Source organism: Lontra canadensis, unplaced genomic scaffold, assembly GCF_010015895.1.
Source record: "Lontra canadensis isolate GAN:19392208 unplaced genomic scaffold, GSC_riverotter_1.0 scaffold29, whole genome shotgun sequence".
Classification (NCBI taxonomy): domain Eukaryota; kingdom Metazoa; phylum Chordata; class Mammalia; order Carnivora; family Mustelidae; genus Lontra; species Lontra canadensis.
In genome coordinates, this window is record NW_022631023.1 from 10118511 (window position 1) to 10135961 (window position 17451).

A 17451-nucleotide genomic window follows, 5' to 3' on the forward strand; every position below is an offset into this window, starting at 1 on the left:
CTTCGTCCCCTTCTCCCTCCCCCTCCTTCCTCCCCTTCCTCCTCTTCCTCCTGCCCCTCCCTCTCTTCCATCCTCCTCTTCTCCCTCTCCCTTTCTTAGAGGATTCTTCCAGGATAATCCAAGGTCTATCTCTATTTTGCCTTTTTCTTTTTTTTTTTTTTTTTTCTGAGCAGAAAGATGTGGATAGAATCTTCCAGGTCCACTTCCGGTAGGGTTGTGAGGAAGCTGCCTTCTGGTCTGATGAAAGGCGGGTCTTCCTTTAGTAAGGAGCACATTGGAAAAGTCAGCACTCCAGGATGGGAAAAAAAAAAAAAAAAAGAGCCAGCAAAGAGGTGTGCTTCGGTCAGGGTGGAAGATGGGGTTCAAAGGCGAGCACCACAGGATAATAATACAGTCACCAGACTGTCTTCTCAGGTAGCCGAGAGGACAAGCCCCAGACTGGACAGCAGTCTGAGAACTGGGGACTAGTCTGTGGGACCCCATGTCCAGATTGGCTGCTTTTTGATCTAGCTCTATAGTGAAATCAATGGATGGATTTGTCGACTGCTGGGCCACTGACTGGGGAACAGTTAAGTAGGTTGCCAGCCTCTGCCCCAGCCCTGGAGACATCCAGTAGCAACTTCACAGGAGCAGGACTGTCTTCTCTCTTTCTCTGACCCCACAGTGAGCAGCCCCTCCACCCTCCCCGGCAGGCAAGGGGCCAAAAGGAGATTTGTGGGGACACAACCACAGGATGGAGGAGAGACAGTGCCTCCCCACCCACCACGTCCACCTTCCTCCAGGGACTGTGATCAGAGCACATGGTGGCTCAGGGAGGTGTGCTGGGCCCAGGAGCCAAGGCTGGTGGGAAGAGGAAGGAGAAATCTCAGATTCTCCAGGTTTCTCAGGATCCAGGAACATGCCCCTTCCAGGAACCCCTCATGCATCTCTGAGCCATCAGTGTGTTGGGCTCCAGGAGGGAGCTCTGGGCTCATGGGCTAGGGGAGGAAGAGCCCAAGGAGTGGAAGGCCCTTAGCTCCTGAAGTCCACAGGCAGTGCCCACCCCATGCCAGTCTGGGTTCACAAACAGAAGTGGCCGAGCTGTGTTAGAGATAGGCTTGACCAGGAGCTCCTTGTCCTTGAGAGCACTTCCCGTAGCAGGAGAGAAAGCTACATGAGAGACTGGAGCCCACCATGGACAACCAGCGGCCCTCAGAAAATACAGCCTGGCTTGGGTGGAGGCTTCTGGAAGCCAGGCTGAGACCAATGGGAACATTTTAGGCTTTGCTTCTCTGGCCCTGAAAAGCCACCCTCTGATGAGTGGGCTGACCTTGAATGACACCAAGAAGGCTGGACTGGGTTTATTAAGCCCTGAAGCTGAATGAGCATCAGGCTTAGGGGGTAACGGGGGAGAGGTGCCAAGCCTACTGCTACCTGCCTGAAGCCCAGTTCCTGTGGAAGGTGGGATGACGTCCCCCACCTCAGAGAATGGAAGAAAGGGCCATGTCGTCGGGAGAAGGACAGCTGGGCCCCGGTGGGCCTCGGGCTCTGGCTCAAACACCACTCACATTAATGTATCTACTTTTCCACGTCTCCGAGACTCAAGGACATGTCACGCAACGGAAATCTGTGTCTCCGAGCCAGATGGGAGGCGTCCCAGAGGAGCCATCAGTCCACTGCGGAGCCTGTCCATTCACAGGATGCGTGACAGATGACTGGCCCCACCCACAATGACCCACCAGAGCGGACAGCTGAGCAGTTAGTGGCCACCATACCCCATGACGCAATTCATGGCAGGGCTACAGGAGGTCAGGGTGTAACTGCCTTCCATTTCAGGAGAAAAGTTCAAGGTCCTGTAAACGTGTCCATTTTGACATGACCAATATAAGAAGAGCAAATACAGGCAAAAAATCACGTGTGTGCCGCCAGTCACAGAGAACTTCTAAGTACACTGATTTCTACCTGACTGTGAGATAGCGTTCCCATTTTCCAGATGAGAAGAGCAAGGCTCGGAGAGATTAAATGATTATTCAGATGTGTCAAAGGCATCAAGGGCAGACTTAGGACCCAGTGCTTGCTGTTGCTCGGTTTTGGTTTGGGGTTTCTTCTTTTTTAAAGATTTTATTTATTTACTTGACAGACAGAGATCAGAAGTAGGCAGAGAGACAAGTAGAGAGGGGGAAGCAGGCTCCCCAAGGAGCAGAGAGTCCGATGCGGGGCTTGATCCCAGGACTCTGGGATCACAACCGGAGCCAAAGGCAGAGGCTTTAACCCACTGAGCCACCCATGTGCCCCATGGTTTTGGGTTTTTAAAAACATCACCCCCAAAGGTCCTCATAGGGAAGAGGCTAGTAACAGGTTTAACTTGTTAGCGCTTAATGCCAGATAAGGGAAAAGCAAGCAAGCAAGCAAACAAAAACCTTAATGCTATTTGAACACCCTTTTACAAAACCAAGGAATGTTTTCCTTGAGCAATGGCCATTACCCTCTTCCTGCTCTGATTATCCTGGGCCCTGAGGGGATCTGCACTCTTTAAGGGTTTCCCAGGACCCTACACGGTGCTGGTGACGTTTGTAGTAGTAGGAGGTTGGGGCTTCAGAAAGGGGCCTGACTCAGGTTCAAGAGCATTAGGCCCTGGAAAGTTAGCTTTGCAGGGGACAGAGCCCAGCAGGTCAGCAGACTCGTGGGTAACCCCAGGCCAGTCACTGATAGACGCAGTCCTTGAGCACTTATCCGGGAGGACAGCAGGGAACCCATTACAGAAGGAGGCAGGAGAAATACACGGGAGCGGAGTGACATCAAGAAACAGGCCTCCTTTCCCAAAGGGTTGTTAGGATGGCTGAAATGCTCAGGAGCCACGGGAGGGGCACTGAGACAGCGCGGTGTGGACAGCAGTCCCTGAAAGGGAAGAAGTGAACAGCAGGCTCGGTAAGATCACCCTCCCCGGTCACTGGGGCATTGGTGGCCAAATCCCAGGCCTGACTTTCTAAATAGATGACTTTCACCCCCAAATCGGCAACTCCCTGCTTTTGAACACAATTTCCCGTGGGTGGTGACGGGGACCCCAAAACAGTAGCTCTGGGCTCGCTCCCTGACTCAACGGCCTTCTCCAGGACGAGGGTCATCAGAGACTTGGCACAAACCCTCCATAATGGGGACAATGACATTGTCTGAGCACAGGCTACAAGGGTAAGCAGCTGCTCCACTGAGTCACTGAGCACACAGGCAGGCAGCAACCGGGTCCCTCTGACCCGCAAATGCCCTTGCAAGTCGCAGTGAATGACAGTCCCTCTGGGAGCAGGGGACCACACACGTACATCTGGTCTTCTCAGGTGGTCATGCCCTGAAGTGTGCTAAGACATTAGACTAAAATGCAGATGTCAGAAGGGAAACTGACCATCTTGAAAAATTCAGAATTAAAGCTCCGTGTGAAAAGAGAAATTATTTTGGAATGCAAAAAAAATGTACCCCAAGGTATCCATTGTATGTATCCAGGCTTTTGTGAATTATATGTTCTTGGGATGATGCACCCTTTGTTCTCTTAATTGTAAAATAAATGTTGGAGTTTTCTTTTTTCAAAAGACATTCTTTGATGTCTTCTAATTATGAACCACTGGAGGTGGGGACTGAGTCATAGGTGCTAAGAGGTATTATGGTCATTGACTAGATGACACAGGAAAGGGAACAGTGCTGACCTCGCCCACAATATGTTTGTAGGACGATGTGTGTGCACATATGTGTATATGTGAGTGTGTGCCTACGTGTGAGCATATTGTGTTATACGTGTGTCTGTGTGCTTGTGCATATGTGTGTGACAGCACGCTTGTGACCCCGTTATATGTGAACATGTTTGTGTGTGTGTGTGTGTGTGACTGTGTGTCTGTGTGTATGTCCCTGAGTGTGTGTGTGTCTATCTTTCTGTCTGGGGGGGACTTGGGCATACATTCAATGCCTGGGGACGGACCTATGGATCAGAAATTACCTCTTGAGACCTCTGGTCTCTAGAATTCCTTTCCTGGGCTGAATTCCCTCATTCCATCCCCAATCCCTGGGCAGTAGCCAGGCAGTGTAACTTTGCGACGCTCCCATATCCTTTCCAGCTTACACGTGGAAATTCTGTGCTCAGAAGAAAAGCTGATTTTTTTTTTTCCTAATTGTAGGGCCTCTTGGGCAAGAGAACTTCTCAGTCAGCCTCCAGGTGGGGATTCATTCACTGAATGTCCATATTTGCAAGAATGTTTTGAATGAAACATACAGTATGTTTCAAGACCAAACACATTTTGTTTCAAGACCCACACTGTAATAAAGACTTGAAGCCAGAGAACAGTTCTAGAATATTTCTTGCCTTCCCTAAAGGAATATAGCCTTTTAGTGGCAGGTGAACTGGATGTGGGAATGGGACCCCGGAGTGGGTGGGTGGAATGGCTAGGGACCACCCATTTTCCTACAACCACACTGAAAACTGGAACAGTCTGAGGACCTCTACTGTAGCCACCCGGACAAGAACAGGTCACACAAGGATAGGTCTTTTCTGATCTCTTCAAGTCTCTGTTAAATGTCTTAGTGGCTCACAATTCAAATACAGATTATTTCTAATTCAATTACCAATAATCTCTGCTTCGACATTATTCTCATTATTTTAAAGGAAGCCATTTCTGTTCATTTTATTCCTTTAAGTGTGAGTGAGGAAGGTAAAGTGGGGAAAAAAAAGATTAAAGATCTTGGTTTCGTGTAAACATTTTTATGCATTTAATTTTTAAGGCACAAAGAGTTTATGTAGATCATATCACCATCTAAAAATACAAAGTTTGCACTAGTCACAAGTGGTATTCCGTTCATTGGCCACATGTAGATGTACCATTATATAACACTAGACTTGAAAATCTGACCCCAAAAGAGATATGAAACATGCATGATGGGGAATGCTAGACATGACCGCCAAAAACAGAAAGGATTAACAAAGAAAGCCGATGCTGGGTGGGCAGCCCCTGCATGAAACTGGAGCCTCTAGTAAGAAGGAATACAAAGTAGCCACCAGATTATGGACTTTGGTTCTCATACTAGACATTTGTCACTAAATCCCAGAAGAGTTGTTGTTAATGCATTTTATTACTTTTTTTTTTTTTAAAGATTTGCTTAACTCATTTTAGAGAAAGAGCACAGGCATGAGGGGCAAAGGGAGAAGGAGAGAGAATTTCAAGCAGACTCGAGGGGCGCCTGGGTGGCTCAGTGGTTAAAGCCTCTGCCTTCGGCTCAGGTCATGATCTCAGGGTCCTGGGATCGAGTCCCGCATCGGGCTCTCTGCTCAGCGGGGAGCCTGCCTCCTCCTCCTCTCTCTCTCTGCCTGCCTCTCTGCCTACTTGCGATCTGTTGTCAAATAAAAAAAAAAAAAAAAAACCTTCAAGCAGACTCGAGCCTGATGCAGGGCTCCATCTCCCCTGAGATCAGGACCAGAGAGGAAATCAGGAGTTGGATGCTCAACCCACTGAGCCGCCCAGGTGCCCTGCATCTTACTCTTTTCCAAATAAATCCAATAAATTCCTTTCCAAATAAATACCCATAGAGCAAATGCATATTTTTTTAATGAGCATTTAGCATCAACCACAGGCTACCACCAAATGGACAAGAGGGTTTCTATAAGATGTATGTAAATGTCAAAGGAGCGTAACCCCAAGAATGCTTGAGAATGCTCATACCCAGAGGGGTTGTGAGCATATCTACACAGCCTTCCACATTGTCTCCGTGCTTTCAGCTGGAGCCAGGCAGCCTAGCCCAGACACACTACAGAATGAGGCTGGCTGCAGGGCAAGGTGACAGGCAAGTCACAGACAAACCAGAAAACTCTCCAGCCTAGAGTTTCCACTTCCTCCCCAACCTGACTGGTTACCAGAACTGCACAAGAGTAGTCATCACGAATTCAGTCTCTCTGGAATTTCCCTGCCTAACCTTGAAATGACTCTGTAAAGGCCGGAGAAGCAATGAGAATGAGGCTAGCCCCACAGCCCCTCACCACCGAAGAAGTCCAGCTCTGGGTCTGAGGGCAGCCCTTAGAAAGAATCGAAGTGTGTTTGCTTCACATTTCACCATAGGGCAGGAGGGTCCTCCAATGGGCAGCTTGTGTTGAGTGGTCCCCATGAAGGCATGGCCTCATGAGAGGGGGCAGAGCAAGAGAAGGCATCCAAAAAGAAGTTGGAACAAACAACCATGGCATCACCAAAGTTGTGTCAAGGCAGAGAAGGGATCTCCCATAGCTCCCAGCCCCCGTGGTCCCTGCAGGTCCCTGTAGGTCCGTGAACGCCAACTCTCCACCTGTGAAACCTGATCGCAAGCATCCTCTAGCTCTGCAGGGTCAAATCTTTTTGGATCCTCTGTGGATGATCACCAAAGGCATCACCCTAAGGTCCCCTCACCAACTTCACAGGAATGGAGTTGTGTGCAGCAAACATCTGCAAGAGCTAAGGGAGGGAAGATGTTCACCGATAAGTTATCAGCAATTATTTAGGTGGGGTGAAATTTTAGGTGGTTTCTTTTTTCCCTTCCTTATATTCTCTGACATTGTTTTAAAATATTAAAATAGGCATGTAATCATATTGTGACTACAAAAACAGTATTTTTGTTCCAAAAAAAACAAAAACAAAAACAAAAAACCCTGCTACTTTAGAGGAGAAAAATAAGCTGCATATGACGATTAGGAAAACTACCAGAGACAGATGAATTTTTTTAAAAATTGGAGGAGGAATTGAACCCAAATCTAATTTGCTCTGAAACTTAAACTGCAAAACACATGCCCTAATATAATGGTTTACAGGGTCCGAGAGTGCCAAAGAAGTAAATTAAGAAGTCAACCGGACAAGGGGTGTGTGTCACAATATGTACTGGTATTATTCAGATACACAAGTGAGTTGACAAATCACAAGGCCATGTACCATTTAGCTATGATACAGTATTATTAAAATAGGGGCATCATGGTTATTGGAAGGAATACAAATGGTACACTCACAAAGAACACACTCGCATCACAGCCTAGCTCAAACAACTGAAAATAAGACGGAAAACACTCTGGCTTCACTTCATTCTTTTTGCAACATCTGAATATGCATGTTCAATCTCCTGGTCAGCTGGACACGTATTCGTGAACTCATCCCTAGCATAAGCATTGTTCAAGTATCTCCAGATGCCAGTCATTTCAGAAGGAAATTCAAAATCTCTGTATCTCTTGGCCACAATCTGAAAATCAAGAGGAAACAATCAGCAAAGGAAAAGCCCACTAATGTAGACAATTAGATCAGACAATCCACTCTTTTGCGGTGTGTAATATATTCTCTTTCTGGAGTCCTGATGTATACTTCCTACAGCCAGCCAGGCTACACCCAAATTACACTTTAACTTTGCAACAGGAAAGTCTATGAAAGCACTGGGCTCAAAAGAGTGGCTCCAGGGGCGCCTGGGTGGCTCTTAAGTCATAAGTCTGCCTTCAGCTCAGGTCATGATCCCAGGATCCTGGGATGGAGTCCTGCATTGGGCTCCCTGCTCAGTGGGGAGCCTGTTTCTCTCTCTCCTGCTCCCCCTGCTTGTGTTCCCTCTCTCACTGTTTCTCTTAAAAAAAAAAAAAAAAAAGAGTGGCTCCTACACACACGATCCCGCTCACCAGTTTATCCCAGATTGTCCTTGGGATCCGCCGGCATGAATTTAGTCTCTACTTTGTTGGAGATCTTGTCTTGCCAGCAGTTTGGGCTTTGTGAGTTCTGCTGTTATGTTATTTGGTGCCTAAAGATTCATGAGGCTCTTCAGTTCAGAATGTGCCAGATTTACTGTGAAGTGCTCTCTTTTTCTGCTTGTTGAGCCTTCCCTCCTGAAATCCCAGATATCTGTGTATGTTATTCCTACATATTTCCATTGTCCTATCACTAAAGAGATCATCTCAGGTTCAACAAAAGGACACAAATCTTATCCTCATGGAAATGGTGGCTGTGAGGACAGGGCAACTGAGAGTGAACATCATGAGAAACATTACAGTGTGAGATGTTTCCTCTGGCTGGAGGGGTGTTGTTGGGGAATTTGTCAGAAAGGAGAGTATATTCTGTTGGGCATTCTACCAGGTTCCTGGGATTTGGACTTTAACATATGAATTTGAGGAGATGCAATTCATCCCCTAACAGTGACCCAGGGCTACAAAGTTCAGTTCTGTTCTGTTGCCTCTTATTGCATTGGTTTCTGGGTTGTCTGGTTGAAGTGAACATGGGACAACACAAATTAGAAGATCTTTGGGACCTATTACTCAGATCTTGCAGGCCAGAAGTCATTGATGCAGCAAAATAAGACAATATATAACTGTCAGAAACCCTCCTAAATTGTTTAACATCTTTTACCTGAATTCAACCTTATTGCTATCAATGTTAAGATTCTGCTTTCCTTTTGTTTTGCAAGACAAATTTTAATTTTTTTTAAATTTAAAATTTTTTTAAATTTTAACATTTTTGAGCAAATTTATTAAGTGTATGCCTCCTATAGATATAATCTTCTTTTTATGGTACCTATTCTGAATTTAATATTTATATTGTTTTCTGTCTTTCTGTGTATACTAATGTATGTGTGTTTGTGTGTTTCTTTCTGGTCACTTGGAAGCTTATGGTCTATTTTAACTTTTCTCATGGTTTTCAGTATAACCTTAAATAATAGAGATTCTCTATTTCTTGATCTGTCAAGTTTAGATGATATCTATTTACTCCTGATTATGACAAATAAGGAAATTAGTACAACTCTGCACTTTTTTTCCATTTCTTCTCCCTTATCCCCCTTCCACTGGTTGCAAAAAACATCCAAGTTTACCATGTTCTGATTCTGTTCTTTAACTATAATTCCCAACATTGTTTAGTCTTCTGATTCTGTTCTTTAACTATAATTCCCAACATTGTTTAGTCTTTAGTTCTGTCTTTAGATTTAAATAGGTTCTATGTTTATCACTAGCCTTTTATGCCACACACCGTCTCTATTCCTGGATTCTTATTTTGATGAACATTTTATTATTTCATCACAGGAAAGTTTTATTTTTTTTTTTAATAATTTTATTTTTTATAAACATATATATATATATATTTTTCCCCCCAGGGGTACAGGTCTGTGAATCTCCACGTTTACAAACTTCACAGCACTCACCATAGCACATACCCTACCCAATGTCCATAACCCCCCCCCAACCCCCCTCTGCCCAGCGGAAAGTTTTATTTTTAAAAAATGGCTCAGGAGCACTTATTTTATTAAGATTAGAAATCCAGGTAAAAACGACAATTTACCTGGATATGAATTCTTACATCATACAATCTTTCCTTTGATTCTCTATAACTATTAAACCGCCATTTTCTGGTTTTTTTAAAAGATTTACTTATTTATTTTAGAGAGAGCATGTGCAGTGAGGGAGGAGGAACAGGGAGAGAGAGAATCTCCAGCATACTCCCCACTGAGCATGGAGCCCGAAGCAGGGCACGATCCCACCACCCATGAGATTGTCACCTGAGCCAAGATCAAGAGTACGCTCAACTGACTGAGCCACCCAGGTGCCCCAGTTTTCTGGGTTTTAATGTGGTCATGGAGATGCATGAGACCAGTCTGAATTTCTTCCCTCTATAGGTGGCTTTACTGTTTTTTATTATTATTATTAATTATTATTATTATTATTATTAATTCTCTTATTGTCCGGACACCCAAAGTGTTCTTTTGATCCTCAAAGTTCAGTAATTTATCATTTATCACGTATATCATAGTGTGTTGATTGTTCTGGATTTTACTTTTCCGGTCATGGCATGTTGTTTATACTGAAGGTTCAGATCATCCTTTAGTTCAAAATAATTTTCCCTCCTTCTCTTCCTTTCTTTTTTCTCTCCTGTTCTCTGGTTCTTAACTATGTACATCCAGGAAATCTCTAATCACTTTTATCCCTTGCTGCTTCTCCACTTAATTTTGGATGATGTCTCAGGCCTGTCCTCCAGGTCCCTGATGAATTTTTGCAATGTCTTTTTCTATGTCTTGCTATGTGTAATGTAACTTTTATTTTTGAAATTATTAAACTTGTCTTTAAGTTTTTGTCTTGAGTTCCACCAGCCTGATTTTCCTCTTCCTTGTGATGTTATAGTTTTTTGATATCTTCTTCATCTCTGAGCTTTTTCTCAAAAGATCCATGTTCTCTTTCATGTCTTGAAGGTCACAGAGAAGAATCTGACTAGAATGTATTTTCATTTACTGGAGCAATTCCTCATCAGATAGGTGTTTCTCATCTGCCCTTTCCATTTCAGATCCTTCTCTTTCTCCTTTTTCCCCGGTCCTTCTTGATCATCTCTATCCTCACAGAAGTCCTACTTAGGTTCTTAATGGTTATTAATCATCTTTTAATGAGGCAGATCTATTGGACTTAACACTTTTTAAAAGCAGTATGGAGGGCAAAGGCAGTGATTCACAGCAGCTGGGAGACCAATGTGGATGTCTACCCTCATAAACTCTCTCACCAAACATGCTCTATACTCCACCCCACAGACACATTAGGAGTAGGGTCAGGGTCAGGGTCAGAATCAAGATTGAGGTTAGAGCATCCTCCACTCTGAGACTCAAAGATTAGGCAGGAGGTCACCATGGCTAAAAATGAAGCCCAAGCAACTTACAGTCTCTCTCTTGACTAGTTCAAGGATTATTTCTGTTCTCTACACAGCAGCTACAAAGCAGAATGCCACATCCCTTCTTACCACCTCCCCTCCCCGTTCCTTCAGATTAGGGGACCAGTGGCAGAATACAAAGATAGCACCTCTGCATGCTTTCTGCTTCAGCTCTCCCTCCCCAGAGACCTCAGCCCACAAGTAATCTGTGTGGGGCTGTTCCCTTATTCTCCTCTCATGGCCCTAGTCCTCAAAGAAGTTTGGGTTGGGCATTTCAGGACTGTACTATTTACTTTTGGAGAAATCTGAACTTTGCTAAAGATACAGGGAAGGCTGCACTGGCTCTGTGACACCTCACACCGGACAAAGTTTCTTAGTCTTTGAATTAGCGTTCTGTCCTTTTCTGATTTTATGACAGATGAAGCTTTACTCTGTTTTTTTTTTTTTCATGTTATTTTTGCTGGATTTCAGGAAAAAGAATAGATTATAAATTCCTTTACTCTCTCATCTTTTACCATAAATTCCTTTATACCCAGTCTCATTTCCCTTCCGAAGTTGCTCCATCCTGAAAGATTATGAAGCTGTTTGGTATTTTGAATGCTCAATGGCTTTGAAGAATTTGCTCTATGGTCTTACACTGGAGCGAGGAACTTCTTTATTTTACTCTGAAGTTTACCCCATCTACTGAAATTTAAAATACTCTTTTCCTATAGGAGCGAAACAAGTGGCAATTGATGGCACATGGCTGGGGCATTTCTCTTGCTCTTCCCCAACCTCCACGTACCTCTGCGATGTTACACTGGTCGAAGCAATGATGACAAAAACAACCACTGTGAGGGCTAAACCACACACAACCACATAAATAGCTTGTTGGAAAATGGCTCCCAAACGTAGGTTTTGATGAGTTGAGATGCTTATACTACATTTTAGGTGTTGGGGAACTGGCAAAGTTATTGAAAACAATATTCACTTAAGGGCTCAGACACATATTCAAGGCTTGAGTTTCAAGTTAGTATCCTTCAAGCACACCCGGGAAGACAGAAGAAGAGAAACGGGGCAAGGGTTAGGAACGGAATCAGGAAGGAAGAAGAAATGCAGAAGTGAAAGGCAAGGCAATGATGAAGAGCAGCGGGGGCTGCTGGTAGCCTGAGGAAGCCTCAGCAACACAGACAGATGAGCCTAATTTGTAAATTTCTAAAAGTCAATGACATGCCTTATTAGATCACAGGGTCCTCAATTTAACTCCCTCTGTCTTCTCGCTCATCTCCCTGTCCTTCTACCAAGGACTTGGGTTTGGACTGGGTGGGATTTTAATCATCAAGGTGCCCCAGAACAAGGTTTGGGCTTCTTCCTGGGGCTTCTGAGGCTCCTGAGGGCCAAAAATGTTGCAGTTGTGATGATGATAGCAGTTAACACCTGTAAGTGACCTGAAGGCTAGGGATACCACTGAGAGGCAGCCATAACTCCAGAGGCCACGTGTTGGGCCATCTACTTTGGAATCCCCCAGGATCACCCCCAGAAGTTCTGACTGAGGAGACCAGAGGCTGGATGGCAGGATTTACAATTCTAAAAAGCTCCCCAAATAATTCTTATACCTACTAATGCTGGAGAACCACTGGTCCAGGGAGCCTTTAAACCCTAAAATAAATGACACATGAAGCTGACTTCCTGTTCAACTATCTGGGAAGACACAATGCCAAATCTGGCAGAGGCCCAGCCAAGGAGCTGCTCCCTAGCTGTAGGGGGTAGATATTAAGAGCTGAGAAGACACACCTCTGTCATCCCTACGCAGAGCCATTTCCCCAGCTAATCACCAACAAGTGACTGAGTTCACACACACTGCAGTGTTCCCAGATTCGGCACATCGTCTCCAAGGCTCAAGCATTAAATGCCAGGTATAGTCAATGTTGCCCTCAAGCTGTCTTCATATAACTTTTCTTTAGGCTCTGGGGGTAAGACTTGGAACAAGAAGCAGTGAGGAGGGAGGGGTGGAAGCCAAGCTCCCAAATGTTTCTTGAGACCACCTGAAAAACCTGGGAATATACTTGTATCTGAGACTTAGGAGTCAACCACCTCAAACAGAAAAAAAGCAAATAAACAAATAAACAAGCAAAATACCTGACTTTTTAACTCAAGAGTCTGCATTTTAGATTGTTTTGATGTCTGGCCAAAATAAAACAAAGCTCTATTCGTGTATTCAGCACCTGTGATTGGAGGAACATCAAACCTTTATAATGTGGAGCTTGGGTAAGAGGTTACAGTCAGCTAATGTGAGCTCGTCCCCATCCAGGAACTTCCTTCCAGAAACAGCGATGTCCTCGGTACTGTAGGCATCAATTTCATCCGGCAGAGGGCTATTTAAGTAATTATCCAGCTTCTTCAGGGCCTTCAGCAGGTTCTTCTCATAAACTAGAACATAAAGGCAAAAAAAATTGTAAAAATTATTGTCACCTTTCTCTAGATATCAAGGAAGGAGTCAATCACCTTTCCCTCCTGACACACGGCTGGGCAGCACAGGGAACTGAAGGGAGGGATGTGGATTTCTAAGATCTGCATAAAGGACTCACTCCTCCTTGGAAAATAGTTCTGCTGTCTACACAACAATGATCCTTCTTGGACTCATCCACTTATTCAGAAATATTTATGGGAAGCCCATAATGAAATAAGCACCGGCAGGAGCATCCTTGAAACTGATTCTCATGGTGCAGCAGGGAATTCCTGGTGGGCATTCTTTTCCCCTCAAAATGTTTTTTTCTGGGCTCCCAACCTCGAGCTCCTGAAACCAACGTGCCGATTCAGTATTAGAGGCATTGTTCCTCCTTTCCAGATACAGGTCCCTACCCCCAGGGACATTAGTCAGAACCCCCAGGATCTTAGAAGCAGCCACACCAGAGGCTGTGCAAGGGGTCGTCCACATGGAGAACACTGAACAGGAAGACAACAGGTACTCACTCTCGTTCGCATCCTTCTTGGTGTTTTTTATAAATGCGGAGAATTTGGCAAACACATCATTCCCTGCAGAGTTAGATTCAGGGTGTTGGGTCCCCAGCTTAGGGTACCTTGAAAAATTCAGAATTGGAGCATCACAGATAAGCAATGTTTGATTTGGGTTCATGCAAGTGGTTGGGGGGGTGGGGGGAGGCAGACAAGTCTTTCTCTGAGTGGATATAAATGAGAACACTTCCCTCTGGAATGTTCTCCTAATCTTTTTATCTCCAAGTCTTGGAAGCAATAGTCTAGGGAGAAAGCACTTGCTGTTCTCGTCCTGGCACACCTTGGACCCTGCTGGTCTTAGCTCCCTTCCAAGTAAGATGAAGGTGGGACACTAGAAGGTTCTCTTCTGGGTCCAGCACTCTGCAACATTGCATGCTACCCTGCACGCCTTACCTTCCAGCAGTGGACCTAAGAAATGGCCGACCCATGCAACATCAACCCACCTCCTCCCCCACTTCCTGCCATTAAACCATGATTGCCAACCTGCAGGTGCAGAGCAGAGAGACCCAGGCCTACCGTCACTCAAGCCTTCTGATCTCGCTCGGTGTTTTCTGTGGCACACCGCAGTACAGCAAAGGAAATGAAGTACCGTGGCCACAGAAAACCAAATACACTGAAGCCAGGAGCTTACAAATTGTCTGTGAAGAGGGGGGAAAGTGACAATCGGGTTGTGAATGCTGGTTTTCGAGGCCTACCTCGGGGGAGCTAGTTTCTCCTCTAAGAACTCCTCGATCTTATTCACGTCCGTCTTGACTTCGCCATCAAAAGTCATAAAGGGAGGGTTTGTTCCAGGAGCCAGGTTTTGCAGGTCTGCGGGTTTCCTGGGGTGGGGGGAGGAGGGGTGCGGTAAGCACCAGCTTTTGTATAAACAGTTGCCAACCTGCAGACTCATTTCCAAAGCTCAGCCCAGTCCTCCCCAGTTTATGGGGGGCAACCCTTAAGAATGTCAACAGTGATCGTGGGTCTCCAAAATGTCCTACTGACAACAAAAGTGTGATGCTTATCTGGAGGCAGAGGTGAGAAAGCAAAATTGCCCCATTGTCATCGCAGGAGAGCTGCTCACACAGGCTTTTGAGAGGTTCTTGGCAGACCAGTAGCTAGAGGAGCGAGTTCCTTACGGTGCCCCCAACTCCTCCCGGATCACGTTGGATCCAGTCCTGTCGTTGCGTCAGAAGCCCAGACTCGGGCTTCCGTTCAGGATCCTGACCGAGGATGGATGGGCCACGATATTGCCCTTGGGTCCTAGGAGTGCGTGAGTGTGGAGTGTGTGTACGTGTGAGTGTGCCTGAGTTTTGAATGTGTGAGTGCGTGGTGTGTGCGTGTGTTATGTGAGTGTGGGGGGGTGCGAGTGCAGGTGAGAACGGGTGTGGGTGTGAATGGGTTTGCCAGGAGTAAAGTACAGTTCTTCCAGTAATGCAAAAGGCCCATCTTACCTCTTCAGGTCCACTGTTGTCACATTAAATATAACGCCCTTTAGCCAGAGAATCATAAAGAGGCGCTGGGAGAACGGGCAATTCCCAATACTCTCACCATCGTAACCAGCCTAAGTGGAAAAAGGAATCTTCATCAGAGCCGGTTTCACGGTGACAAATGCCAGATTCCACAACGCGCAGGCACAAAACCGTTACACATTTGTGTTAATGGTCATAACACTGTAAATACCCTTCCGGGGCCATTTCACGGAGCCGCTGAGCCCCGCCAGGGTGAGGGTGGGGGAAGCACAGGGATTGGCTGCACCGAGCATTTCCTCCTCCTTTCCCACCACTCACCACTTCCTGCCATGCTGGGCCTCTGCCCAGCCTGCACTCAGGGAGAGAGCAGCCCCTGGGAACTCCCTTTGTTACCAAAGGCCCACAAAAAAGACATGCTCTTTCCCTCCTCTGTCTCACGATAGTCTCCAGAAGCAGCACCCCTCTTTCCAGGAGGAGCAGGCTTAGAAACCCACCAGCAGGTTCTCCAACCGAGACACCAGCCCTCGTGGTCTCTGTGGTGCCCGTCTCCAGAATGAGAGGGGTGCATTGTACACGTTCTAGATCCCTGTACACTACCACACTTGGATAGCCCCTCATCTGACTCATGGGGCCGCTGAGAGATGGGGAGCATTTCTACTGAGAAGGGGGATTATTACACAGTTGGTGTTGAGAGGGGAGTGACTCCTCCCTGGTGACCCAAAGCAGGTTATATCCACACACACCTCCCCTAAACGTAGACACACTCATACTAAACACACTTCTCAAAGGCAGGTGATGGGGAAGGGGGGGAGGACTCCACATGCCCTTAGAAATGGAGCAGTAGGATCAAAGGCAATAAAGGAAGTTCCCAGATGCTTCTTTCTCCTGCCATCTTTCCCCCAAGCCTCAGGTCTCTGACAAGCTTGTGGCACAGTAAGATGCTGCTGGAAAGGCAAGAAGAGGGCTTGGACATGCTCTTCACATCTCCAGACGGCAAGCCCCACACCCAGCCAGACCTCAGTGACAGAAACACAGCCACAGTTAACCCTACCGCCTATGGTTAAGAGAAGCAGGACAGGACAGCACCGCATCTGTAACCTGCCTCACAAGACGAGACAGGAAGCGAGCTGCTTGCTGGGTTGGAAACTGAAGAAAGACCAAAACTGATGTCAAGAAAACAGGACCTTCAGAGAGATGGTTCCTTAAGTCACCTGAAGGGACTGGTTTTTGTCTTCTTTTTTCTCTTTCTTTCTTTCTTTTCTTTTTTTCCAGATTTTGTTTATTTATTTGACAGAGAAAGACACAGCAAGAGAGGGAACACAAGCAGAGGAGTGCGAGAGGGAGAAGCAGGCTTCCCGCCAAGCAGAGAGCCAGATGCAGGACTCGATCTGAGGACCCCAGGACCATGACCAGACCCAAAGGCAGATGTTTAGTGACTGAGCCACCCAGGCACCCCTGGAGGGGCCGTTAATAATAAGATGTCCTAATGTGCTATGGTGAGTGCTGCGAACTGTGTAGGACTGATGATTCATAGACCTGTACCCCTGAAACAAATAATACATTATATGTTAATATAAAGCCCACCAGAAAACAAACAAAAAAAGAAAATTAAAAAAAAAAGATGTCCTAGAAATAAAGAGCGCAAGAGACTTCCAGTTTTCAAAAGACTTGATCAGACTTTTTACAAAAGACACATCCAAATGGCCAACAAGCTCATGAAAATGTTCCTAACATCTGTAAGCAGGAGGGCAGTGCAAATTAAAGCCACAGAGAGATCCCACGGCACACCTCCCAGAACGGCTACAGTGAAAAGGTCTGACAGTACCAAGTGTTGACAAGAATGCAGAGCAACTGAACTGCCATTCGCTGCTGGTCAGAGGGCAAACGGCACAAGTACTCTGGAGAACTGTTTAGCAGTCATCTACCAAAGTTAAACATAAACTCTACGGCGAGATTAGGCTAAATAAATCAAGCAGAGAAAGTCAATTATCATATGGTTTCACTTATCTCTGGAACATAAGGAATAGCATGGAAGACCCAAGGAGAAGGAAGAGGAAAATGAAGGGAGGGGAAACAGGAGAACCATGAGAGACTATGGACTCCAAGAAACAAAATGAGGGGTTTGAGGAGAAAGGGGAGGGGGATGGGTGAGCCGGGTGGTAGGTATTAAGGAGGGCAGGAATCGCATGGAGCACTGGGTGTCATACGCAAACCATGAATCATGGAACACTGCATCAAAAACTAATGATGGCTAACATAATAAAATTAAACTTAAAAAATAATAAAAAATAAGCCTTACAACATGGTAATTCCATGCCTGACAAAAAGGAAATGCTGAGGAACACTAGAGACACTCATAGGAATGTTCTCAGTAGCTCTGGTAC

General features: G+C 45.7%; 1 protein-coding gene across 2 annotated transcripts in view; it reads right to left on the minus strand.

The window, feature by feature from the left end:
* Positions 1-6648: 6648 nt before the first annotated feature.
* CLIC6 (chloride intracellular channel 6) overlaps positions 6649-17451 on the minus strand; it is a 43267-nt gene continuing 32464 nt past the window's right edge. For both annotated transcript variants that reach the window (XM_032865374.1, XM_032865375.1), the window contains exons 2-6: positions 15050-15159; positions 14312-14437; positions 13575-13681; positions 12850-13031; positions 6649-7206 (exon numbers count right to left, since the gene is read on the minus strand). In XM_032865374.1, the coding sequence (XP_032721265.1) occupies positions 7045-7206; positions 12850-13031; positions 13575-13681; positions 14312-14437; positions 15050-15159 (687 nt within the window). In that variant the 3' untranslated portion in view covers positions 6649-7044. The remainder of the gene's footprint in view (positions 7207-12849; positions 13032-13574; positions 13682-14311; positions 14438-15049; positions 15160-17451) is intronic.